The following is a 26711-nucleotide window of genomic DNA, read 5'->3' on the forward strand; positions in this document are numbered from 1 at the left end:
CGGTCGACCCTCCTATCACCGAACATGGCCTTTTCCCGACGAGTTAGCCTGATTCGGGACCCATCAAGTTCTTCGTCTGAATCAAATGAAAAGTGTAGCTTCGTTCGCTTCCTTCTGGGGTGCGAATCAGAGTCAGACTCATCTTCTTCGTCACACCCCATTCGCTCTTTCCTTGGTTTGATGGTTTTTCCTAGCTTATCGGCTTACAATGCTTCGCGAAGTGCCTTCTCCTGTAGCTCAATTTCTTTCCTCTGGAGCTGCAAGGCTTTCAGCCGCAACGTATCGGCCTCTCTTCGTTTCGCCCTGGCTTCCGCCTCTTTTTTGGCTTGATCATTTTTCGCTTTGCCCTTCTCCGCGGCTAACTTTTCTGCACGGATCTTGAGAAGCAAAGCCTCCTCTTCGGGAGTTAACTTGATGACTCGATCGACATCCACCAAGGAGGACGTCTGTTCCCCGACGTGAGGAGTGACGCCAAGTGATGGTGAGTGTTCATGAACAGTGTTCGTCATTTTCTCGGTATCTCGTTAATAATCCTCATATTTCGCACAGACAGCGCCAAATGTTACGCCAGATATCCTTCGAATTGCAAGAACAGCCTTCGGCCTGTCAAGAACTGTCTTGGGCTTCCACCTGAAAAGGAAGAGAATGCGAGGGATTGTTCCCCCGATTCACTTCTGGTGTAAGACTAAGAGTCTGAATGTGGAATGGGTTTTGGGAATAAAGAAAGTAGAGAGTAATTGAAATAATGAAATTAGAATCATCTTTGTCTTACTTTCCGAGGGGTTTTTATACCCAAACTCGTCATGAATACTCGTCTGTTACATCTGAGTAATGAAGTGGAGTGAAAAGGGGGCGTTATGATTGTGTAATCCTAACGGTTGGAGGAGTAATGAGCCTCGGCCTGTGGAGCTCTTTGGGCCTTCGGTCCGTGGTTATGGTCGTCTAATAGACCTTCGTTCGTTGGATCTTATTGTGCCCATAGCTAACACTTACTTTTTTCCAAGTAAATTATTAAATTACCCGTGACGACCAAACCGTACCATTAGAACTCACTTACTCCTTTCCAAGTAAATTACTAAATTACCTGCGACGATCAAACCGTACCGTGAGAACTCTTTTGCTCCGATTATACCTCGGATATAATTAAATAAATAATTTAATCAAAAGGCGTTACAAAATATTCAAATCTATATATTATAAATTGCTGGATAACCATTTTCTAAGGTTTGGTATCCATATTATGGCTCAGATATAATTTTTAATTTTAATTTGACCCAGTGGACTATCCATTTTTAGGTTTGGTATCCATATTAGGTTTATAAAAGATCCATATATTTATTATGACCCATTTTAATTATAGAAACTTTGCAATACAATTATAAATATGAATTGTGTTACTTATGGTAAGTTTTTAATACAAATTTGAAGTAAATTTTAAATTTTGACAGATCTATTTATAGAAATAATCTCATAAAATATATAACATAAAAGTAACTTATGTAACGAAATTAGTTCTTAAATAAATTTATCATAATATCTAGATGCAATACACTTATTATATAAATAACTTAATCTTTCAGAATTATATTATTCAATTTTAATTATAAATTTATTTATTTATTTTATTAAATAATTTTTGAAATACCCGGGGCTATATTCAAATTAAACTGCATGTGGCCCTATTGGAAGCGGAAATACGAGATAACAGGTGTGATTTCTAGGGTTTCTCCTTTGGATATGAAATTAGTCTACGAATAATTAAATTTCCTCTCTATATAAGTTTCATATATAATTTTTGTGTATGTGTAACTTCTTTTATCTTTCGTTTTCATATCATTTTTGTACATTGTTTGAAGAGTTGTCTCTGTGGCAGAGCTTATGATAGTTGTTTCATCATGTCAATGTCAATGTCGGAATCGGATTTTTCTTCTCTCTCCGGGAATGGTTATCGTAATTTTCGACAAGTCACTCGTGAACGTACGTCTCTTTACTCTTTCCCTATTACATTTCATATGGTGTATAGGATTAATTATTATTTCTGCATGTCTGTTTATCTATTTCTTTGTGCATGTAGTGATGTGTGTTTAATTAGAATTTGGTTGTTAGAAATGTAATTTGTTTCATTTTGCAATAAATCTAAGCTTTGATTTATTTAACTATGTCAGTTTATTAGTATTGTTCATGTGGAATGCAATAGTGTTAATGAGTAATGTTGATGAGGGGATCAGTGTAACGTCCCGAAATTCAGTCCCAAATTACTTGAACTAATTAATGGAAGTATAATATACAAATGTTATGATATCTACATTATACAATCCAGCCCCATTTTCTTTTTTGAAATTACGGTCACTGAATGATGTTATAGTTCGGAGTATGCCTACGACTAGGATATCCTGACTCAGCTTTAGCTTCTAAGATTAGCTACCTCAGTATCAAATCTAGCCTTTAGCCTTGAAGTAGCTTGCCTGGTCATTTCATTATATTTCCTGTCTGCTGTGTGTATTGGATCCGAAATTATTTTGCTAATTGGCTCCATGAAATTGTATTCACTCCCTTGGATCGACTATTTCTCGTCTTGTACATCACCAGAAACTTTATCTCTGGTAACCTGCCTCTTCGCATTCCAAAAACCGGGCTCCGTTCCCTGGGACACAATACTCTGTTGTAGGAGATCTTTCTCAGTTGGATGCTCTTACTGTACACCTGCCAACTGTTTATTGTGACTTCGTTGCCGATCAAGTTCTTTAGGTAGTTTAATTAGAGCTTCCTTCTTCAGTTTGATGCTGTAATTCAACAACATGACGAATAATAATAACTTAGAGACATTTGTCAATGATGCGTAAGACCATTTCCATTTGACAGTACCCTTTGATACATGGGTTTTTCTTTGTTTTCCATCTCATTAGAAGATTGACCTTGCCTGTTACAAGTCCACTTCTTAAATATAGGGCGACTCCCAACTGATTTTTCAAAGTTGTCATATGAATTGTTTGTTAGGGAATAGCTAGGGTTATGTGTGAATGTTTGAGAACCTGAGAACGATTGTGGTGCAGTATCCGGAACGACTAACAAAGGACTGAACACTCCTCACATGATTATGAGATCTCAGAGCTTGGACTGTATCTTGGGAACTAGTAGCTTGAATTTTGTTTTGCAAATTGTTGGCATATAAAAAAAATTGGTAAGTTGAGAGAAAGCTCAAGTGGTTCTGTTTTAATCTGCTCATCTTTCAGCTTACAAGAACTTGACAGGATCAACAAAAAACAACTGAAATTCCCTTGCGCTTGGACCTTCCCTGAAGGTTTCAGCTCCAGTTCTTGTAACCTTTTCTGTAGAATCAGTTGAAGGAATTATAGCAAAACTTCTGTATCAGTTTTTGAACTCTGCTAGTATCAGTACTCTTGATTGTTCATGTGTTGTGTTCTATATCCTTCAGATTATTTTACTTCATGCCATGTATCTTGGTACTTATATTATGAGAAGGCGACATTTCAAGACTTTAATATACTCCATCTCTCCCATCTATTTGTCAAAGAATTCCAAATTTTATTCATTCTAAATAAACTAATAGTTACCATTACTTTTAAAAAAATATTGATAGAACTAATAATTGTTTTAAACAAATAGAAGTAATAATTTATTTACCATATTAACTCAACCTAGACGATACCAATATCCATCTCTTGGAAAATTGCTTAGTTAGGCGTTAGGGCCTGTTCAGTGCTTGTTCATATCAGTGACTCAAAAATATCCTAATATGTTAAAAATTTGAATAAATGGTTTTAAGGTAATTCTAAATGAATGTAAGGCACTTATAAGCTCTTAATATTTTAAATAATTCAATTAATATAATAATTTGTCAATTATCAAAAAAAATATTGCATGTTGCGATATTATTATTAGTCAAGTAGAAAATAGATGTTGCTTCCTTTAAATGTCCTTAAAAAGCTAAAGGTTAAATCAACCAAATTTGGCCGGTTACAATTATCAAACTATTATAGGTTGACATTTTGAAAATTTTGTAAAAAATTTTAGGTGAATAAAATCTATTTATAACTTACCAATTTTTTAAAAATAAAATTTTAATTTCTTTCAATCAATTTAAGTAAAATTTTGTGTAAATTTTTTATCTAAAAAAGAATTTAACTAAATTTTTCCTAAGGGTGGATATAAATGGCAGAGATACAACTTTCTTGATATTTAAACTGCACATAAACTTCAACATAAACCGGTAGTTCTTAGAGAAACCTACAAAATTAATTAATTTGACATCACATAGTTTGCTACTCTGCTAGGAAAATATGTATAGCTTGCCGAGTCTATTAACAGTAAAATATTGCTTGGCAGATCATTAAACCATACTTCAAGGGAAGATACCATTATCTTAAAAAAGGCTAATGTCTACTGGTTAATATTACCTGAATATATAGAGAGATCATCCCAGTTACATGTCACTAATATACTATTTCACAAGATAAAATTGCATTTTGTAATTCAACAACAAATCTTTAATTTCTGTTTTCATTCTTGTCTTCATATTAAAATATTCTTGATGTTCACGTTCTAGAGCCTGGAGTTCTACGAATTTCTTTATCCTCGAAAAATTGCAACTTTTTTATTCTGCCAGTGCACTCTTTGATTTTTTTTTCATTTTTTGCATTTGCAATGCATTTGAGAGTCAGCCTCCCTTCTTGCATCATCAGCACGTGACTGAAACATGTTGGCTTCTGCTTGCTTGATTCTTACAATACTTTCTAATTCATCAAAGCCAGGCTCCTCCTTAGTATTCCTTAACAAATCTGAACTGGCTATATGTTTATCATTCATTTCTAAGTCAGAGATGGGAAATAAACTAACAGATCTTTCCAGTTGAGGACCTTTATCTGTGTATACTAGTCCCTCCTTCCTGTTTCTTTTTGATAGTTTCATTTCCGGGAACAATCAGACTGCTACCCTTTGAAGACCCGTTTCCTGTGTAATAAGATAGAGGGGTAAACACACAAAGAATGATAATGATAGGTTATCTAGAATTAAAATCACATATCTAGCTTACAAAGTTCTTGAAAAGGAAGGGAAAAACCAATGATGTTTGGTTTGGTATTCTACAGATAAAGGCTCTGTTTGGGATTGCTGTTAAAAATTGTTTTGCTGTTAAAAAAAGTGCTGCCGGAAAAAGTGCTGTTGTAAAAATCAGATTACTGTTTGGTTATTTTTTTGATACGTATATGTTTTGATGCAAAAAATTAAAAATAATGATGCTTTTGGTAAGGTTTGATGGTGAAATCAGCATCTGCTTCCCGCAACAGCTGAAAAGCAGTTTTTTCTAAAAGCATGGGGGACTTGCTTTCTCTAACAGCAGCTTTTAAGCCAAAAGCACTTTTCAGAAAAACAGCTTTTAAATTTTACCAAACAGTTTTTTAACTGCTTTTCAGCGAAAAGCTGCTGTTGCTGTCTGCAACAGCAATACCAAACACACCCAAAATTAGATAGCAGCACCTTATAATTTTACCACTGCAAACACATGATAATTAATATAGAACAGTAGACGAGGATACAGTATTTAATGATAAAGCACAAGATTTCAGATAAAAAATGATAATATATCGTATGAAACAATCAGGCCGAAGCAATGCCCTGGTCCTTTTTAACAAGCAGAATACTAATACTAACTAAAGTAGGGGAAAAAATTGATGGAAGACATCACTTGATTTATATGCTTAGTCCTTTGAGCAGAATACTAATTACTAATCTTAAAGCTAAAAAACATATACAGAAGCAACTTTCCAGAACAAAGAGAAGTTCGTTTACTTGTAAGAACATATAATATTAAACATGTTGGGCTTACAGTTACTTTCTGCAAATTTACACAAAGAATTTTAGGAACATAAATCCAAATCTTTTACTTTTCAAAAGAAAATTTTAGTGCCTCAAACCTGTAAGCCACTAATAAATGAACACACATTGCATACAGTATAACAATGTGCATACAGTTTAGTAGTGTCGCCTTCATCTTGGAAGAAGAACAAATTCAGGGCGAAGTTTGTAGCATAAACTTGCCAAACAATTTTCAGCCCCATACAAGAACAATACTAATACAGTATAGAAGGGGAAAAAATTAATCCTTGTAGATATTCGTATAGATTTTGGTGCAAGCAATCAACTTTTACCAGAAGCGAGATAAGGAATGTATTGAATACTGATAATTTGTAATCATTTAGATGACATTACAAATGAACAACTAAGTATTCGTCCTTCAAAAATATCATAAGCAGCAAATTCTAACCAGAAAGGACATTATCATATAATAATACTAAACAGAAAGCTACGATAAACTCTAGTGGATACTAAAGCAAGTAGAGATACATTTTGAATAATGGAATTTAGAGTAGTCAGTTTTAGCAAAACAGTCCCAACATGACAACATACGAGTATTGGGTAATAACGAGAGTACTTACTTGTTTGCCAACTTTGTCAGCATCCGAGTGGCAAGTTTGTGCACCCGCCTTCCTCTAGCATCCTCACTTGTACAGAAATTTTTTCTGACATCATCAATTTCTTTGGAAAGTGTTTCAGCTGTCCATTAATTTGCAAAATTTTGAAAGTACTGTTACAAAGCCAAATATTTCCGAAGGATGACGATAAGCAACCCAATGGAACTGTAATTCTGTTGTTCATTGAGCCCTAGACACACTGTGATCATTTCTAGTATATGATTCTTGTAAACCACAGTCCGCATGGCACCGATGAAGACAAACGTCACTTCCGACCCAAGTGCAGCTCTTAGATGCCATATCAAACTTTGAACATACTAGACACATGCAAGCACTACAAAATCCATTCTTCGGCACACAGATTCTGCAATCACATTCATTAACAGGCAACTGACTTCGACACGTGAGATTATGACACCTAGGTTGTGAAAGATTTCATAATTTTCCTGGAGAAAATCTTGAAGACCAGTTCTTAAATCTTCGAAGACTTCTAGTTGAGCTCGATGCGATTGTAAAAGAATTTCCAAGGTAATCTTGGATCTCCTCTCCAGTGCTTTTTGAAGATCAAGTGGCTTTGAACTCTTACCACGATTTAAAATAACATCACGAACCGACATCTTTAACTTTGAAGCAGCTCGCCTGGTCATTTTATTGAATTTTCTGGCTTCTGTGTGTATTTGCTCAGAAATTATATTGCTAATAATTGGCTCCACAAAATCGCCTCCACTACCCTAAATGACTGTTTTTTATGTACATCACCAGCAACTTTATTTCTAGAAACCCGCCTCTTGTACATTCCAGAAATATAATAGTGTCACTACCTCAACTAATTTTTTTAATAGTTAATACTCCCTCTGTCCCATTTTAATAGCCCTTTTAGAATTTGACTGTTGTGTCAAAATAAGTAACTTCTTCTCGTTTTCCTACATTATTTACCTAGTGAATTTTAATTTTATCCCTCATTAATGCAACTTACATTTTCCATATAATAAAAATACTCCATCCGTCCCAATTTATCCGTCCTGTTTGATTTTTTGAGGTCAAATTGATCCAATTTTGACCGAAAATTTCATATAGTATATAATCGAAAAAAATTATAAAAATTATATCATTAGAAAGTACATTTAATCTGCTTTAATACGTATTCTTCGGTTTTTCAAAATAATGAAAGATTGATGTTTAATTTACGGTCAAAGTTGAGTCAATTTGACCATAAAAAGTCAAACATGACAGATAAATTGGGACGAAGGGAGTATTAGTTTAGCTTGACTTTGTTAGGGGTAGTTGTATAACAGTATTCAAATAAACATCTCAATAAATGTAAAATTGGTCTGTGTGCCATTCTCTGGAAAGCAATTAAAATGGAACAGACGGAGTACATATTTAGCATCCAGCAGCATTAGGAGCATCTTTGTTGCCGGGGGTGCACTCTTTATATTGGGATATAGAGGCTATGTTGTTGAGTTCTTAACAATGTTGTCAATAGACTATAGATTATAATATTCTTGTGGCCTGAGCCCTGCGCAAGATAGATTCTTAGAACTAATAATTTTTGTGCAGAACAATAAACCAATCCAGCCACCTAGATGTAAACATAAAATTATAGTCTAAAGCTCTCTACTAATAAACCATTGCAATTTTAGAAATAATGAGATAGGTGAAATCTTTTAATTCCATGTAGATAATAATGAAGTTCGAGGTTTAATAAAACATCTGCATAAATTCAGAATAGTGAACTATACCTTTGCCTCACTCTGTACAACAGCCATTACATGATTATTGTTTTTTTCCGATAGTTACTGGAGCTATGTATAGGTTACTCTAACTCGGGGAATGACGTGTCGGACACATAATAAATCCGATTGTCAGACTTGAAAAGTCCAAAATTTTGTTACACGGGAACATTGTCCAATTTTTGGACACGGATACAAGGACACTGCATGATATATTACGGATACAAGGACACTGCATGATATATTAATAAACAAGTATAGTAAGTTAGACATCTTTATGAAAAGTAACAATAGAACTTAGATTAAACTTAATTTTCTAATGGACTTTCCAAATTAGGCGTATTCCTACTCAGATATTTATCTGACACATAAATTTGACTCATACATGATCTTTAAATTAATCAAAATGTCCACATTTTAGTCAAAGGATCTGACACGATCACACGAAATAAGTGTCGTGTCCGAGTGTCTGACATGGGGAAGAAGACTTAAAACAGAAGAGTCGGAGTAACATAGACTAGAGCAAACAGAAAGTGCTAAGATAAGTGAATAATATGAAGAGAACGGTAGCTCATGTTTCTTAAACGAACTGTAGTAAGTTATACAAACTGGTCACTATATATTACTGGTGTAAACGTTTATACGTACAACACATGATACTTGGAAATTATGTGCAGAAGGAGTGATACATAGATGCAATTTACCAATTTAAGGCCTCTTACAACAGGACATCCCTAAAATTTAGGATAATTTCAGATTTTCAATTCAAAGAAAGTGAGATTAAGAATGACTGAAGAAGCTAGTGAAACTGACTTTGAGGTTGCGGTGTTTGTTTTGTGATTGATTAGCTGATGTGAAGATTGTAGTTATTTGATCATGCAGACTTTTGATTTATAGTAATATCAACAGAGATAGATCTGTGTGTTAGTTCCTGGCATAATACTGTGGTTTTCTCTTTTTCAAAACTAATATGGCATAAGAAGTAAACCGATACTTTTAACTAAACCCATATCAGAGATATATTTTAGTACTAAAGTATTTAAGAAATTATATATGCAGTTTGAAAAGATGGATTTCCAAACGTCCAATCAAGATTTGTTTTCTTAAAAAAAAATCGACAAGTGTCGATGGAATATGTTATATTGTTTCCAAATTAAGTTTCCTTTAGCACACATTTTCCTCATTAATGTAACAAAAAAACTAAATACATTTCTTTTTGTGTAATTTTTTCAATGATCTTAGTGTTGTTCCAAGTGAAAATATAAAATGTAATATTTTTCATAGTTTAGATCCATTAAGCTTTCTCTATACAGAAGTTTCAGAAGAAAGAACTTGCTTGGGTGATGCAAGATTTTTTTTTGGGGGGTATCTCATAAATATTTCATGATAACTATACATTTTATTGGAGGAATCATAATAAATGTACAACTTCTAACTTTAAAAGATGATATCTCGACAGTTCCCATAAAACTATATTTTCATTTTGCAGGACTGCTATGTGAAATGCTTCGAAATACCAAAGCCGGGGACTCAAAACTTACATGGAAGGTATAAATATACATATACTCCTTGGATTTGAAGATTACTCTTTCCTTTACTAATAAGCTCAAGCATAGTGCATGGTTAGTTGCTTGTTTTCTATTATCAATAGGTAGTTCACATGTTTCTTGCAATATCGGGTCAAATCAGTAATATTGCCATGTTAAATCCTTCATTATATGTGACAAATTTGATATTTGTTAAACGTGTTATTTAAATGATCATAAACATGTGTAGAAGTTACTGTTGCAAAGTGAAAATGATATTATACAAGGTCAATCTTAAGATACTGACAAACATAAATTAAGCACTGGAATATGCAAGTAAAGTTATGGCAGGAAAAATATTGTTGAAGACTGGTAGTGTGTGGGTTAGATTTCTAGAAATCAATCACTGAATTTGATTAACTGTTTTAATAGCCATACAACACACTGTTCTTATAGTAATGAACATTATACTCGAGGTTAGGCCTAATGACCAATATATAAGTATAAAGGCGTTACACAACTGTTTTTTTCTCTTCAAGGCTTTTATTGTTTACTTATTGGCAATTTCCATTATAGTAAAAACATGTTGGTAAAATTTGCTTCCTTTATTTTTCATGTAAGATTCTTATTGTCCTTTTCTCATGATATGACAATCCATGTTTCTAAACTTTTTTAATGTTATTAATTAAACAATGAGCCAGATAGCTGAAAGTTTATATTTTTATTGGTTGATGGCCTTTGTAGCATAATCTAATGGTGACCGATAGAGCTAATAATTTAATTTATCACGATCTCCGACCCATTTATCTCTCATATTAATGCTAACATCCATTCTTTTTATCACTTCCAGGTTCCAACTATGTACTTTTATTCCTTTTGATATCTATGTAAATATGGTCAATAAGTACATATTTAAAGTTTTTGGAAGTCCCTCATTGCAACAACATAGTCTAGATATGCTGAACGTTTACAATTTTTACAATTTTGTGTTTCATAAATAAGGTAGAGCATGAATTAGACAATTGAGGGATGCTAATATTAGATCATCAATCAATATTTTTCAATGACGACTACATTTGTGTACTTAGTAAAGCTTGCTTTGAAGATGTCTGCCAAGTGCTTCAACTCAAGATATGTGTTTGCCTTACTAGATGTTTACATGCCATAATGATTTTTTTGCTAATTTTTGCAATTCTATATAAATCATTTCATGTTTTTTAATTCATCATAATAAGCTGCATTAAGTGATGTAGAAATTTCATATCGTCTCTTCTAAAGCAAGAATTACATTTTTTTATTATTCTGATGTTTTTGTGCTAAGGATTTGCTTTAACTCATTAGTTTATTAAATTATAATATATTCACAGAAAAAAATTTAATCATCTAAAATTTTCCCCGTAGGTACTCATCATGGACAAAGTCACTCTTAAGATAATGTCTCATTCGTGTAAGATGTCAGAGATTACAGGAGAAGATGTTTCATGTAAGTCATTGAAGGTTGTTCTACAGTAAACTAACTCATCCTTTATCCTCCATTTTCTTAGAATCTTTAAAAATGCGGGTTCAAAAATAAAATGCCCTATGTTTACTTACTATTTTGTATTTCTTTCCATGTAGTTTATCATAGTTACCTATACACATTCAGACATACTACATGCTTCATACATTGCTTACACTCTTTCGGATAACCTAAATTTTATATTGCAAATTGCTTGAATGTGATATTTTGGAAAACTATATATATTATTAGCTTTTATGTTTTGCTTTTTCTCTTTTGCATTATGTGTATAAAATCTATATCACTTGTAAAACAGAGAAATCAAGGCATTTAGATAACATTTATCAAGGCATTTTAAGTACAATTGTGCATATACATGTGCAAATTATGATGATAATTAGAATTCTATTAATAAAGATAGATAATGCGATTTGGCTACAATAGATGTATTTGTACAAGTTGTTATTGTGTTTTCACTATTTGTTAATGCTTATATATAAATCTAGTCTAAATATTAAAAATATCTTCCTTAAAGAATCATTTTTTGTCACCATTTGTTATCTTCTCTCTCTCAGTGGTGGAAAACATAAGCAAGCGAAGGCAGCCACTACCTACAATGCTTGCCATTTACTTCATTCAGCCAACCAAAGAAAAGTAATTGTTTTACAAGTTTGTTGGTTTGACTATTATCTTGATGCTATTTGATTATCTTGATGTTATTTGCATTTTCTTCCTATGAAAGATGTGTTTCAATTTGTCTAATACTAAATCAAATAATTTTTTACTATCAATCTGATGTACCTTGAGCTACTTTACTGTTTTGGTAACTTTACCGTTTTGGCTTCCGAATTTTAACAAAACTAATGTCATCAATATGATGTAAAACATGTATCATATATCTTTCAAAGGTGCATAGATATGATAATTTTCTTATGAAAAGCATGACATTTGCCTCACAAATAATTTTTTTATTTTAATACAGTGTCGTCTTGTTCTTGTCCGATATGGCCGGAAAGAACCCTCTCTACAAAAAGTAAGTAAGAATCTAGTTTTTGTATTTAAAAGGCTAACTTGGTTTTGGAAATCTTCGTAAAGTTTTTTGTTACATTTTTTCAGAGCTTTTGTCTTCTTTAGTTCACCGATTTCACGAGAACTAATCAATTACATCAAGAAGGATTCAACTGTTTTACCTCGAATAGGTGCATTGCGCGAGGTAATTTTCAGTATCGAGGTTTAAATTTTTATTAGTTCGAATAGATTCTGTAAATTTCTCATTTATGGGTGAATTTTACAGATGAATTTGGAATATTTTCCGATAGATAGCCAGGTACTATTCATGATTGTAGTTTATTTTGTTCCACATTCGTGCTTTTACTTCGTACCTTTAACTCAACAATGTTATTTGTATATTGATTATAAGGTGATCCGATTTTGCTGAGAAATATATATAATTGTGCTTCATTGATAGGCCTTTATAACTTATAACGAGGATGCTACAAATGATATTTGTAGAGATGACGGTGATTCAACAAAAGCTGATGAAACTTTGGCCGTGATGGCCACACGCATTGCTACAGTTTTTGCTTCATTGCGGGTATGGAAGTAATTATCTGATTTTAATATGTTATGTTATGAGAATGATTAATACAATGACGATTTGGATTTTGTAGGAATTTCCTTTTGTACGCTACCGTGTTGCCAAATCCCTTGAGCTCGATACTATGATAACATATCGTGATTTAGTCCCTACAAAGCTTGCAGCTAACATTTGGAATAGTCTCATGAAATACAAAGCTAGTATTGCTAACTTTCCTCAAAGAGAGACTTGTGAGTTGCTCATACTGGATAGATCAATAGATCAGGTATATAATTTATGTTTTTTGGTACTGATATATGTCATGCCTTATATACCCATTGTAAGGTATTTTCTTTCCCCTTCAGGTTGCTCCCATTATACATGAATGGACATATGATGCCTTGTGTCATGATTTACTTGATATGGAAGGAAATAAATATGTGCACGAGGTCTATCATTTAACTTTTACTTTCAAAATTTCGAGTGCTCCTTTAAGTCACTACCGCTTCAGTTACTATATTTCAAATATATACACTTTATAGGTTCCTAGTAAAACAGGTGGTGCTCTGGAGAAGAAGGATGTCATCTTAGAGGATCAGGATCCCATATGGCTAGAGCTTCGTCATGCTCATATAGCAGACGTATGTTAAATATTTATGCAGTTATGTTGTTTAAAATATCAAATATCATATTTTTTAATTAATGATTACATTGACAGGCTAGTGAACGTCTTCATGACAAGATGACCAAATTCGCTACTAAAAACAAAGCTGCACAAATTCGCCAAGCTTCAAGGTTAATATCTCTTTCATTTGTGTCAATAAGAATATATCTTTATATAATTGTATGATGTCCATGTTCTTAAAGAGATTATTATCCATTCGTCCAGACTCGTCCCATGTATATAATGGGAGCAAGAGATTTAAGATGATTTATATATAATATATATATATATATATAAATATATAAGTTTTCCCACTATTTTATCTCTTTAAAACTAGTTTTATTAAAAACCAAATTAATCATATATATTAACTTATGTCAACTTCCAAAATAACCTGAAATCAGAACATGTAATGGTTGTAACCTGCAAAATAATTAAAATCTTAATCAGTGCTTTGCACTTTGAATTAATTTTCCCAAAAGGTAATAGGTTAACAGCGGAACAGTAATGGTTGTAACCCGGTGCAGACCTTCACTGGGTCGAGCATATGCATCAGACCTTCCTAAATTTCATTTAAATAATACTCTTTTTTAGCATTAAGTTTGAATTAGTCTAGTGGTTGAAAAGTTGGGTTTGCAACAGGAACCAAGGAACCAACAATTTCATCTTTTGGCATCATTTTTGCCCTAAAAACCTTTTATCTAGCTTATTTTGTCCAAACAATTTCTTTTGGCTATGTTCTAACAAATTTTTATAACTATTACACTTTCTTCAAACAATTTTTTAATACTTTGGCCCACCCTAGATTTTATTACTGGCTTCGCCACTGACCGTAACCACTATCCGACAATCAGTTTCTACTATATACCTTTTATTTGTATTATTGTCCTCTTCCTATTATTTTTTATCCAGGTTAACGCCTCTTTAATAGCCACTGGTTCGCAAAATGGGCCTCACATCCCATCGAAAGATATAACATTAGCACTAATTAACCCTCCAACATCTTGAGCAATCCAGCCTATACCGTACCTCGATTCAGCTATGTCGCATCATTACAATTTACCTTAACACAATTATTCTGTGATTTTTTCCCATGTCCATCGCTACTAGTTGTATGTACTAGTTCTTGAGACAAATTTTGCCTCCTTACTTTGAACATTTATCCACTATAAAAGGTTAGCAGTCACAATGTTTGTCACTGCTCTAGCCACTGACCTTTTATTATTCCAAACCAGCTCATTTTAAGCTCTCCATATCTGCCAACAGATCACAGGCACAAGCGAGGTAATGTCACGGTATTGTGACATAATTTCCTCAAACCAACTATCAGAACTACCAGTATTGTGACCTGTAGTTCTTGACACTATAATTTCCGAGCAGATACTTGCAAAAGTGCTTTGTACATAGCTATGAAAAATTCTTTCCTAAAGAGCAGAAAGGGAAAACATTACTAACCTCCAGTCTCCTCTCTTGAAGCTTACTTAATTTTGGAAAGTAACCTGAACTAGCCCACTATAAAAGAAAACAATTTACTTTAAAGAGTACACCAAACCTCCATTATTTCCTCCAGATTCCAGAATTTTCACTAGAGTTCAGTGTTATTAAAGGCAAAAAGCGCAGAGAAGCGGGAGGGGTCTCCTGTAGCTTAAGCGAAAAGCGCAAAGCGAAGCGCGGGCTTTTGTAAAAAAAGCGCACCATATAAAATAATATATTTATATATATAGATGTATATATATTAAGAATTTAGGATACATATAAACACTGGGCATATCATTAATAATTATAGCATTAAAAGATTGAACGAGACCAATGTTTCATACTATTAAAAGACAAGCAGGGGATAAAATTTAAATTTTCCATCAACATCTTTTTCCTCGTCCAAATACTCCCACTCTTCATCAGAATTAAGATAGAGATTCTAGTTCGGCACAAACTCAATCTCCTCTTCATTCTCATATTGACATCCTCATCCACGATCTCGTCAATTAGATGCCTAGAAGATCCAGAATTCCTGTTTGCATTTTTCGCTCTTGATTATGACCTTGATCTAGACAGTGGCTCTCGAACACCGGAAGCATTATAAACATCATTATATGTTAAGCCATCTTCTTCATCGAATACATAGTCATTCTCATATTCTCCTCTAAGACTTCCGGTTAGTCATTCATTACTTTTATCAATATCATTTAACAACATATGATCAATGGTGTCTCGGAGTTCATAATGACGCCTCAAAGATCCGTTATATTTGACAAAGACAAAATTATTCAATTTCTGTTGAGCTAGTCGATTTCGTTTTTTGGTTTAGATCTAATATTTTCTTTTATAATGAGATTTAAAAATGGCCCCGTAAGGTAAAGACCAATCCAATTGTATAAGTTATATCAGATCTAATAAAAAGTACATATCTAAACAAATGCCCGCTTTTTCCGCTTTTATGCGCTTCTCGCTTCATCAAAAAGCCCACTTAAGCAGGGTTTTGAATTTACTCTGGGCTTTTTATAAGCGAAACCCAACATGTGCGCTTCACTCCGCTTTTCGCTTAAGCTGCGCTTTTTGCGCGCTTTTAATAACACTGCTAGAGTTCCATCTTCCGTTCAACACTTGAAACTTTTTATACGCACATTTGATTGAATATACACCATATGGTTCTAGCGTCCAACAAGGTTGTTAATTCGACAAGTCGCTTAAATACCTTCAAATTGACTAGTTGACAAGTCGACCGACTAGTTGCAAAAAGTCGACAAGTAGTCGTCATACATATATTTAAAGTAATTATAATATATAATATAGGTTAGCACATGTCAATTTCATAATTCCGGTGAAAACTAACAGATAAAAGGTACAAGTACCATTGCCTATTAGATTAGTTAAATGTGCATATTTTTTATCATCAATTCAGTGGATAGTTTTATTGTTCATTAAAATTTAAAACACAAAATATTGTAATTAGATTACTAAATTATGAGTAAGTATTTTTTATAAAATTGTCAACTTTTTTAAATATCATCTGATAACTTAAAAATCAAAATGTGCTTATGTAATTTGAAGATTTAAAATTGATGAAATTAATCTGAAGTAGGGAAGAAAAATAATTATTTAAATGAATAAAATTTTAAAATTTTAAACTAGACAAAATCAATTTAAAACTTAAAAATCAAATAAAAACTCATTTTTTGTGTAAAAAATGACAAATATTCGGTTTTTAAATAAAACAAAGATTAAAATTCGTTTTTGTGTGTCAATAAGTAATGAAATAGAAAAAAGAAACAAAAAAGGAAAAAATGATTTTTTTTATAAAACATAATAAAAAAATGTGCGTGTACTTATATGTACAAAACATGTATATATAGACACGTACATATAAAGGAGAGATGAAGAAGAGAGGAGAAAAAAATAGAGAAAGAAGAAAGAGATGAAGAAGAAGAAGAGGAAGACGAAAAGAAGGTAGAGATAAAGGAGAGAAGAAGAGCGTAAATGTAACTGCCAACGAGCCGGAATTCGTAGCCGGAGATAAGCATGTGGGATTTGACTAGCGCACCATTATCCACCCTACACTTGTGGCCATTTATTTTTCTCATATCTATGGATTCAATTTGAGAGTCCTTCAACGCAAAGGATAAACAAGTACGGAGATAATGAATCTCCTTGTCTAATCCATCGAGTTGGTGCAATTGAACAAAACTTCACCCCATAAGCTAAGTTGTGTTATACTAAACAGTCTGGACACATGCTAAGATCATCCAATTTCACAAAATCCCATTTTGCTCAACATAGCTTGAAGAAAATCCAATTTGATTATGTCATGTGTTTTAGAAGTAGGTAATATTTCATTATAGCCCGTTTTTACGAAATAAGACTTATGTGTCTTTCATTATGGTGTTCAAGATTTATGACATACAATATTATGATTTGAAAAAACCGTTTATTGTTATTAATAAACACAAGGGCTAGACTGATGAGAACCATTGCAGTAATTTTTTAGTTGGTTTTCTGAACTAAGTTATGTAGTCTTAAATTTTATTCAGTAATATAGTCCCATTATAATCAATTATAGTAATATAATCCCATTATAATCTATTATGATAATTAAAGTTTCTTCTTATGACATTGATTTATGTAATTATATTAGCCCCTTTGATTGTCTAGAAATTGAATGTTGGTTGCATGCTTTTTTCTTTCATGTAGGTATGTAGTGTCTTCCTTCTACTTCATCCCTGCCACATTGATGTCTATAATTATGTACACGAGATAAATCTTAATAAAAACTGAAGAGTGCAAAAATAAAAGAGCCTAAAAATAAAAGAACCTATATTTAAACTATACTACTGAGACATAATAATTGACATGTTATGTATTTTTGTTAAGATCCTTGGAATGGTCTACTCACCTTTAATGTTATCAATATGTTACAAATGGCGGTAGGTACCTGTTGCAATTGTATTTGAATAATTTAGGTTATGTTCATTTTTAGTATTAGAAATAATTATCTAGTAGTATGAATGATATATATGTAGTTTTCCATTTCTTCTCATGAGATTTGAACTTTAGTCGGTTTTGACCTGTGAATTTCTGTTATTTCTAAGAATATTTTTTTTTATATGTTTTTCTAGAGATGGAGGTGACATGTCTACACGTGATTTGCGAAATATTGTTGAATCATTACCACAATATAATGAGCAATATGAGAAGCTTTCGCTCCATGTGGATGTGAGTGTGCTTTTTACACACAAATTCTATAATACATACACAAACACACACATACACTGTAAATTATTTAGAGAAACTAAGCATGTAGATTATTATGTGTAGTCATAGAGGTTGTTTACATGAAAGGATTAACATCAATATAAATTTTAACTCTTTTTTTGTTAAGCCAATTGTAAGTGTTTATTTCTTATAATCTTTAAGTGTAGTGAAAGAGTTTGTTGGTATGTAATTATCAACTAAATTATCGTAGTAAACAAATAATCTATATACAATAAAAATGAGAAAATATAAACCAAGAATTAGGGTTCTTTAATTAGCTATCATGAATCTCTAATTTGTATAATTTGTCTTGAAACAATTCTTCTTACGTTTATAAATCCTCTCCCAAGGCTCCTACAATTATTTGTTGTAGGGCACTTCCATGATCATGTAAGCCCAACTATAGACTATTAAAAATCATGGATTATCAGTTTCACAATTCACATAAAAAACTCCCGATCTAATACCTAAATTGTGTCTATCATATCATGTAATAGAATTATAAATCCTCTCCTAGTTCGTTATAATTTTTATAGATTCAATCAAAATTTTGATAGTCTTCTAATTGTATAAAGTGCTTAATGATAAATTAACTAACCAAGAGAAATTATTATAAAATAAAAAAAAATAGAAGAAGCAAATGAATTTTACCAAACCCTTGGGTTAAGTTATTATCTACATATAATAATAAGATAAACAAAATATCGATTAAGAACACAAACCATGAGTTTAGGAACTGAAGCATGAAAAATAGAACTTTAAGTTCCTTTGAAATCCGATAAATCCCTTCACTCTTTCTTCCGATACCCTTCTCAAAAAATTTCTCTCCCCTTCTCTTTCTAAAATACGGGTGTTTTAATTCAACTCTAATTTATAATATGATGGCGTCTCTACAATTTGTATTAAAAAACTTAATATTAAAGAGTTTTAATATTTCCCAAGAAAATACAACTCAATTCTCGAAATAATTTGGATTCGAAATATAAAATTTGTAGTTAGTCTTCCACGCCTGATGGATGATCTAGTATGAATCTTGATGTTGGACCACTTCTGAACTGGAGATTATGTTGTCTTTGCGTGAGCTATAAAATCGTCATAGAATTCCAGTTGGGGCCGCAACAGTGATGTATGCACGTACAACCTAATAAATCCGATTTTCTTTCTAATTAAAGTCCAAATAAGCTCAATTCCTTCCAACTCTGGAAATTCTTTGTTTCCTGCATAAAATATTAGAATCTAATTAATAACATTCAATTAATTACAAAGTACTAAATATGAGAATAAAATCTTATAATATTTATATATAAAAATATACTCTATCAATTATTGCATATATATACGCGGTTTTTTGTGTATTATCATTAGTCATATTTTTGGATCTTTTACATTTTGGCAATCACTTTACTTTATAATTAGTGCAAAAGATAGTGAAAAAATTAGTTCTAAATTTTGTTTGATCAACCTGTCTAGATACATATCTTCATTTATGTTCTTTAATTAGTTTGACACATAGAATAGTGAAATGGATATTTGTATTTGTAGCCTATTGATGCCAAACGAAAAATTAAAATATTAGTTTGTATATATTTTATGTTATTAGTTAGGATTAGACTTAATGTTATATAGTATAATATTATATTATATATGTGAAGGAATATTCTAGATTATGATAGAAAATAAGAAAGGATTTGTTTCCTTTATTAGAAGATTGTTACTTGATCACTAAGTTTAGGGTTTTACTTTTATGTGGCTACATAAGCTGATGTAATCTTTTATTATTGGAATATAATTGATTGATTATGGAATAGAGAATTGTTTCTCTCTTGTTATGGTTTGCGATCCTAAAAAACCTCTCTTCTGCGGTTGAGAAACCCTATGGTTGCGATTCTTCTTCGGTTGGATCATCTTTAGGCGTGGATTTTCTGCAGTTAATCTACAAATATCTATCTTTTAATCGTTCTTAATACTTGTCCTGGATCACCTATCCTTTTGAGAACATTTGTTAAGGTTATTGATAATGAATTATCGAATGATATTAAATTTTAGAAATACAGACAATGTCAAGTTGTTGAGAACTCAATTAACTTTTTTGCTTTATTAGTATTTCTTTATTTTTACGTCTCATCGGATAGGGCTTGGGTTGGTAACTTGTAAGGTTCCAATGTATTTTTCATGGTACCTTACAGTTTGTAATTATTTACTCTTTTTTTGGAGTATAGAAGAATAATATTAGTTTCTCATTAGTACTTCAAAATTTTTTATTTTAGGAAAAGTTTACAAAAATCTAATTTCGAGAAGAATTGTCCAAAATTATGTTATTAAGCTTCATTTTTTTAATAAAAGTTTGGTATACTTGATCTGAAGCATATATATAATAAATTTTGTAAGTCTAGGAGGACCCCAATGGGGGTGATTTGATGCCTTGGGCCGCCATAAACGGACTTGGGCAAGTTTATGTGTTCCTTTTTTTACTGCAGGGAAATGAAAATAAGTGGCCCCAAGTTTTTTATTTTTTTAATTTCAATGTTATCATATATATATATATATTGTAGCAACTATACTAATTTTTACTAAAAGTATAATATAATATGAATAGAATGGGTCATACAAAATATGGCAAGTTGGCTTACTATTGGGTAAGTTGTGCCACTTGTTTAATAAACCCATTTTCTTATGAGGTAACATGCAATGGGGCCATTAAAACTGCTAGTGGGCTTTGCATCACTGTGAATGCCGTAAGACTTGAGTAGTTTGTTGCCACATTACTTGTTTTTCATAAAAGGAAACATTTTAGTTAACTAGTACAGGTAATTTTAAAGTACATAATGCAAAAAAACCCCAGCAAGAATCACATGTTTCTCTAATGTTTCTCTAAGGTGTGAAGTATCAATTTAAATAAATCGAACATGTGTTTAACAGGTCATAACCTAAATAGAAGCCTAAATACAAGTTATTGCTAGATTGAGAGTTAGATCATCCTGTAATTCTAATAGGTACGTAACCCTGAAATTCTCAATACACCTATTATATCCTACAAATATTCTAATATGTATTCATAAATATTGTACGATAATAAAACATGGACATTTATAATGAATTGAAATTAAAAATGTAAAAGATATACATGCATTGCACTTGTTGTAAGTTTGTAAACATTAACATGTACTTCTTAACAAAATGTCTACCAAAAACTTGGTTGATGCCATTGGACGGGACATGCTACTAGATATTTCCCACCATATTTAGTGCATGTTTGGGTGCTCATATTTTTAACTTATTTGGGCTCAAAGCCCGTTATACTTTTATGCAGACTGTTTGGCAAATTAAGAGACACCACTTATCCAGCCCATTATGAGTCCATTATGAGTCAGAATCTGAAAGTGGAAATTCCTACCATTCCACTTTTCATTTTCTATTACACTCATTTCACTTCTTCATTTACTCATTTCATTTTCTTTTTCACGACCCTAATTGTCGCATATCCTTTTTATTTTAATTCAAAGAAGCTTCGTTATAATTATCAAATCTGGCCCTTTATTTGTCATTTTTTATTTTTACTTTGCGTTTATTTTCTTGGTAATTTGTACTTCTCATTTAAGGTTTTATATTTTGTATTTTTAATTTTATATTTATATAGTAAAATATATTTAAAAAATTATAACACTTATTAGTTATACTTAGATTCTGAATAAAGAGTATTCCAAAATTATAATTAATATCGCACTTATTAGAATCGGAATTAGTCTCACTAGAAGGTCAGATAAAATGTGATGAGATTGTTGCTCATATTACGTGAATGTGTAATTTTTACTTACTTTTTTTTATTATTATTTTTAGTAATTTTGCATTTCAATTTTCCTATTTAAATTTTGTCTTTTGAATTTATATTCATGTATTAAATTATTATATTAAAATTTTGAAACCTTTTCTAAAAAATTATAACTTATTGTCAAACACATCATCAATTTATAAGAAAAATTCCCCAAACACATCATCAATAATTTTCGGGTTAAATATAAAACTGGTCAAGTGAAGGTGATATATCAATTCGTTTACTGATCTTAACATGATATCATTTTGATCACTAAAGTAATATACATATCAAATAGATACCTTCAAAAATGCGACGAGAAATTATATATTATATTTTGTTAAGTTATACACATTTTCCTTCGATGCTACTATAACCAAATGAAAAGTTATGAACTCTAGTTTTTTAGATAAAATATCTAGATTTTAAAACTTTTATTTACTATTTATTTTTAAATAAGTAAGATAAAATAACTGTAAAATTTAAAATAAATATTAAATATTTTTTTAAAATCTAGATATATTATTTTAAATACTAGAATTTACAACATTTCGTTTGGTTGTAGTTGCGTTGAAGACAAATGTATAGAACTCAACAAAAGATTATGTTTATTTTCTCATCACATATTTTGAGTTATCTATTTGATATTTATATGACTTTAGTGATCAAAATGATATCCCGTTAAGATCAGCGAAGGAAGTGATATACGGCCATCACTTCAGTAATCTTAACCCAATAATTTTCATATCACTTCTACGACACTTTTTCACTTTAAGTCATAAATTACTTATTTTAAGAAAGTTCAAATGAGCCCTTAATGTTTACATCAACTTGGACAAGGACCACAATATTGCATCTTCTTTACAACTTAAAGTGCTTATATGTGCTTTCCCAACGGCACACAGAATTTCAAATTTTCTTATTCAAATAGTTTTCCTATGCTCATTTAACAATTTTTGTTATCTAAGCATGTACTATTGTCTGCAGATAGCAGCCAAGGTTAATAAAATTATTAGGGATTCAGAGCTTAAAGAACTGGGTCAACTAGAGCAGGATCTGGTTTTCGGAGATGCAGGAACTAAAGAAGTAATCAATTTTCTGCGCACTAAACCGGTGGGCAACCCCTGCGACAAATTTATTGCATAAACTAACGAACTAAGGACATAATCGATTTTTTATTTGCATACATAACTTTTTTTTTGTCATGTAGGACGTGACAAGTGACAATAAGTTACGTCTAGTGATGATATATGCTGCTATATATGGTGATAAGTTTGACAGAGACAAATTGAAAAAATTAATGGAGGTAAGACTTTTCTATATGTTCATTTCATACTGTCCATACAGAAGTGTCCCACAAAAAATAATAATGCACCATGAGTGTTGCTAATATATTGGTATTATTTAACAATTAATATTAGTTACCTTCTGCTAGCTAAATGGTATTTGTCAAGAAAAATAAACAAATCAAATACATAAAGCCTTATCTTATACATATTTCGTTTCAAAGCCATACTATTAGAAATATATGCACGAGGGAGAATCACTGGGAAGCTCAGAAAATGGGACCCCAGGCCCATTACAACTTGCATATATAGGTATGAATGTATCATGTACGTGCATGTGTATATGTATAGCCTCAGTAGAATGTTGATTTTCTATATATTAAAACTAAGTATTTTAAACCTATTTCCCATTTTTGATGCTTACATAATTACAATTCATCCTTCTATCATATCCCTTCGAAATCTTTTGGTGAAGATGACATAACTAACAGGAACATAAAAATTAAACTTTGAAAACTTCGAGAGTTTAAGACTTGCTTAACAGTTAACATATTCAGTTCTTATAAAAGAGTTTGAATATAATATGATGCTGATAAATATGTCATTCAGGTTAGCTAAATACATGCATCTTGGTTTTATTTATTTATTGTAGCTGGCAAAGCTATCACTAGAAGATATGAATGTTGTGTACAATATGAGGATGCTTGATGGATCATCAGACACGAAAAAAACCTCAACACGACCTTTTACCTTGAAGTTTAACAGGAATAAGGTAAATAAGGTAGCATTTGACAGTTAAATGCCCCAATTCTTTGCAGTAGAGCATTTATAAGGTTAACTCACTTATTTTATTTTTTAAATCCAAGTTCATTATTACCATTGTCTGAATTTGTGTTTTACTTCTCATGCAGAAAAAGAGTTCTTTCAGAAAAGATAGACCCGGTGAAGAAGTGACATGGCAACTATCTCGATTTTACCCTCTGGTAGAGGTAAGCTACAGAGTACATCCTTACTGGATATGAGTTTGTTTGCTCTCATGAGATGTAGAAGCATAAGCTTGTAAAATATTTATCCAATATATTCTCTACACAACCTTCATCTATTTTGAAAAAACAAACCAAAAAAAAAGATTAACTCCTTAATTTTAAATTACAATTTAAACACTTAAAGTTAATAATAATTCTTTTTAGTATCAAATTCGCCATCCACCAGCCCCCAAGGACTAGTATATATGCTACATATCCCACATAACACGTCAGTCCCTCACTATACTGTCTATACGCATCATGTGTGTACTAATCAAAAGGCATATAACACACTAATTAGTACAATCAACTGTATCTTCCAATTCATAAAGTATTGTACAAGAATGGACCATACAGAGATAAATACGGAATCTATATTATATCATGGTTAGGACGGGAGAGATCTGGACTTTCCTGGACGACTATGCCTTCAGCCTTTTGATACATTATTTGATATACTATATTGTTCCCCACATAGGTTGATCTCCTGTTATTGGCAGTACAATTTGACACATCTGTTTAAAATAACAAACAATGTGTAAAGCTCTGAAAAATTAGATTCTCATGTCAACGCCTTCTATGAAGAAGAAATCGGTCCAGCATTATGAACTTGCTATCAATCATAAACCTTTTCATTTTGTTTTCTGAAATCCTACTGCAGGAATGACTTACTTGACTAAGTTGTAACCTTATTTCTCAGGAACTTATTGAAAAAATTAGCGAAGGTGAACTATCAAGTACTGATTTCTCATGTATGAATGACCCTAGTCCCACTTTTCATGGGACCTCAACGTCTGCAGCAACTACTTGGATTCAACCTCAAGATGCACATTCTGTGAGGTCCAGACGAACAGGAACTTGGGCCAGGGCTAGACACTCTGATGATGGGTATTCAAGGTATTCATTTTTCAGTTTTTATCAAAAGAAAAACTGATGTGAATTACTCTTTGCGTGCCTGGCCATGCCATAGTTGATCCCCCTTTCAGGAAAGTACCCGTATAGTTTACTCTCCCAGTAAGATAGTCATGAGTCACCTGTCTTGAGTTTAAAACTTAACTTTGAGCAGTTAAACTTATCGTTCCTTTGATATGATTTTCTGTAGAAAGCTTTTATTTCTATTTCACATTTTTGTACCTTACTCTGTAAATGCCTTTTGCTAGTGATTCAACTCTGAGGCATGCAGTTACAGACTCATTATTGACACGTACAGCTAGTGAGTTAAAGAAAAGAGGCCAACGTATTTTTGTATTCATCATTGGCGGAGCAACTCGCTCTGAGGTATGTGATCTTTTCATCTTATTAGAAACTTTATGAGTGACTTCTATAACTTACAGAGGTATTGATTTGTTTTGTTTCAAGCTGCGGGCTTGTCACAAGTTAACAGCAAAGCTGAATAGGGAAATTGTATTAGGCTCAACTAGTCTCGATGATCCTTCTCAGTTTATTAAGGTTTGTTTTCACCTTTCTTCTCATTTTAAGTTTTCATTCCTGCTGTGCATTGCAACCTATGATAGATGAACAAGTCAGGTGGTCGTTGCATCTTCTTATTTCTTTGTCTTTATAAACTTATAATCCATGTCATGCATATTTTTTATTATCTATATGTAGTTCTTGCTTTATATAAATTATAAAAACATTTGTATTTTTAATGGAAAATATATATTGAACTATTGTAAAATATATACTAACTGCAAAGATTTATTGTAAATTACTAAATATGTGATATGTTACATTTTTGTTGTTGTCAAATATTAAATTTAAACTTTTTTTTACAAGACTCGCATTCATGTTAGGTCATTAAACATAAAGATGCGACTTCCATACTTCAAGTGCAGAAACATTAATCATATTCTAGTGTAATCTTAAAAGTCCTGTATGAAAGTTTATCTTATTTTCTGGTCAATGGGTTGCAGAAACTAAAGATGCTGAGTGAAGAAGATGAAATTTCAATTGACGACATTGAGATTTGATGAATTAGTCAGAAAGCTGGATAAAAAATCGGACTTGCTTTCTGATTGGTTTCTACTGAAAGGCAATATATGTACTCACCATTTCTCTTGTTTAACATTATGTAAAATTGCACAGAATATGGGTAAGTCTCAATTTAGGTTTAGCGAAGTCTTCAAGGCCATCTTGATTACGGTTTGTATCATACAAATACCTATTAATATTTCAATCAATGAGAAATTCTTTGCAATTTGGATTTCCTTTCACTTTTTATATCATAAGAGATCATCTCCTGGAATACTCTATTAATAATCATTTTAATATATATTTATAGGGGTGTATATATTTACAGTTCTGACAGAGGAGTTCTCCAAGAAGATTTAATATATTGGAACATGAAATAAT

At 31.8% G+C, this 26711-nt stretch overlaps 1 protein-coding gene across 1 annotated transcript; it reads left to right on the forward strand.

Annotated features, from left to right (window-relative positions):
• The first annotated feature begins 1849 nt into the window (after positions 1-1849).
• On the forward strand, positions 1850-26543 carry LOC141672145 (SNARE-interacting protein KEULE-like). Its single transcript, XM_074478646.1, has 21 exons — positions 1850-1977; positions 9714-9772; positions 11152-11233; positions 11824-11902; positions 12231-12281; positions 12365-12461; positions 12543-12575; positions 12717-12842; positions 12919-13110; positions 13190-13273; positions 13367-13465; positions 13543-13619; positions 18102-18198; positions 23036-23161; positions 23259-23354; positions 23987-24106; positions 24246-24323; positions 25060-25256; positions 25520-25637; positions 25719-25808; positions 26273-26543. Exons 1-21 carry the CDS (start codon positions 1896-1898, stop codon positions 26327-26329), a joined length of 2040 nt encoding a protein of 679 aa, XP_074334747.1. The 5' UTR covers positions 1850-1895; the 3' UTR covers positions 26330-26543.
• Positions 26544-26711: the final 168 nt, after the last annotated feature.

Source organism: Apium graveolens, chromosome 7 (genome assembly GCF_009905375.1).
Source record: "Apium graveolens cultivar Ventura chromosome 7, ASM990537v1, whole genome shotgun sequence".
Taxonomy (NCBI): Eukaryota; Viridiplantae; Streptophyta; class Magnoliopsida; order Apiales; family Apiaceae; genus Apium; species Apium graveolens.

Coding starts and splice junctions, on each gene's coding strand:
- LOC141672145 (XM_074478646.1), top strand. CDS start 1,896: ATGTCAATGTCAATGTCGGAATCGGATTTTTCTTCTCTCTCCGGGAAT. Junction 1,978..9,713: donor TCGACAAGTCACTCGTGAAC/GTACGTCTCTTT, acceptor TTCATTTTGCAG/GACTGCTATGTGAAATGCTT. Junction 24,107..24,245: donor TGAAGTTTAACAGGAATAAG/GTAAATAAGGTA, acceptor CTTCTCATGCAG/AAAAAGAGTTCTTTCAGAAA.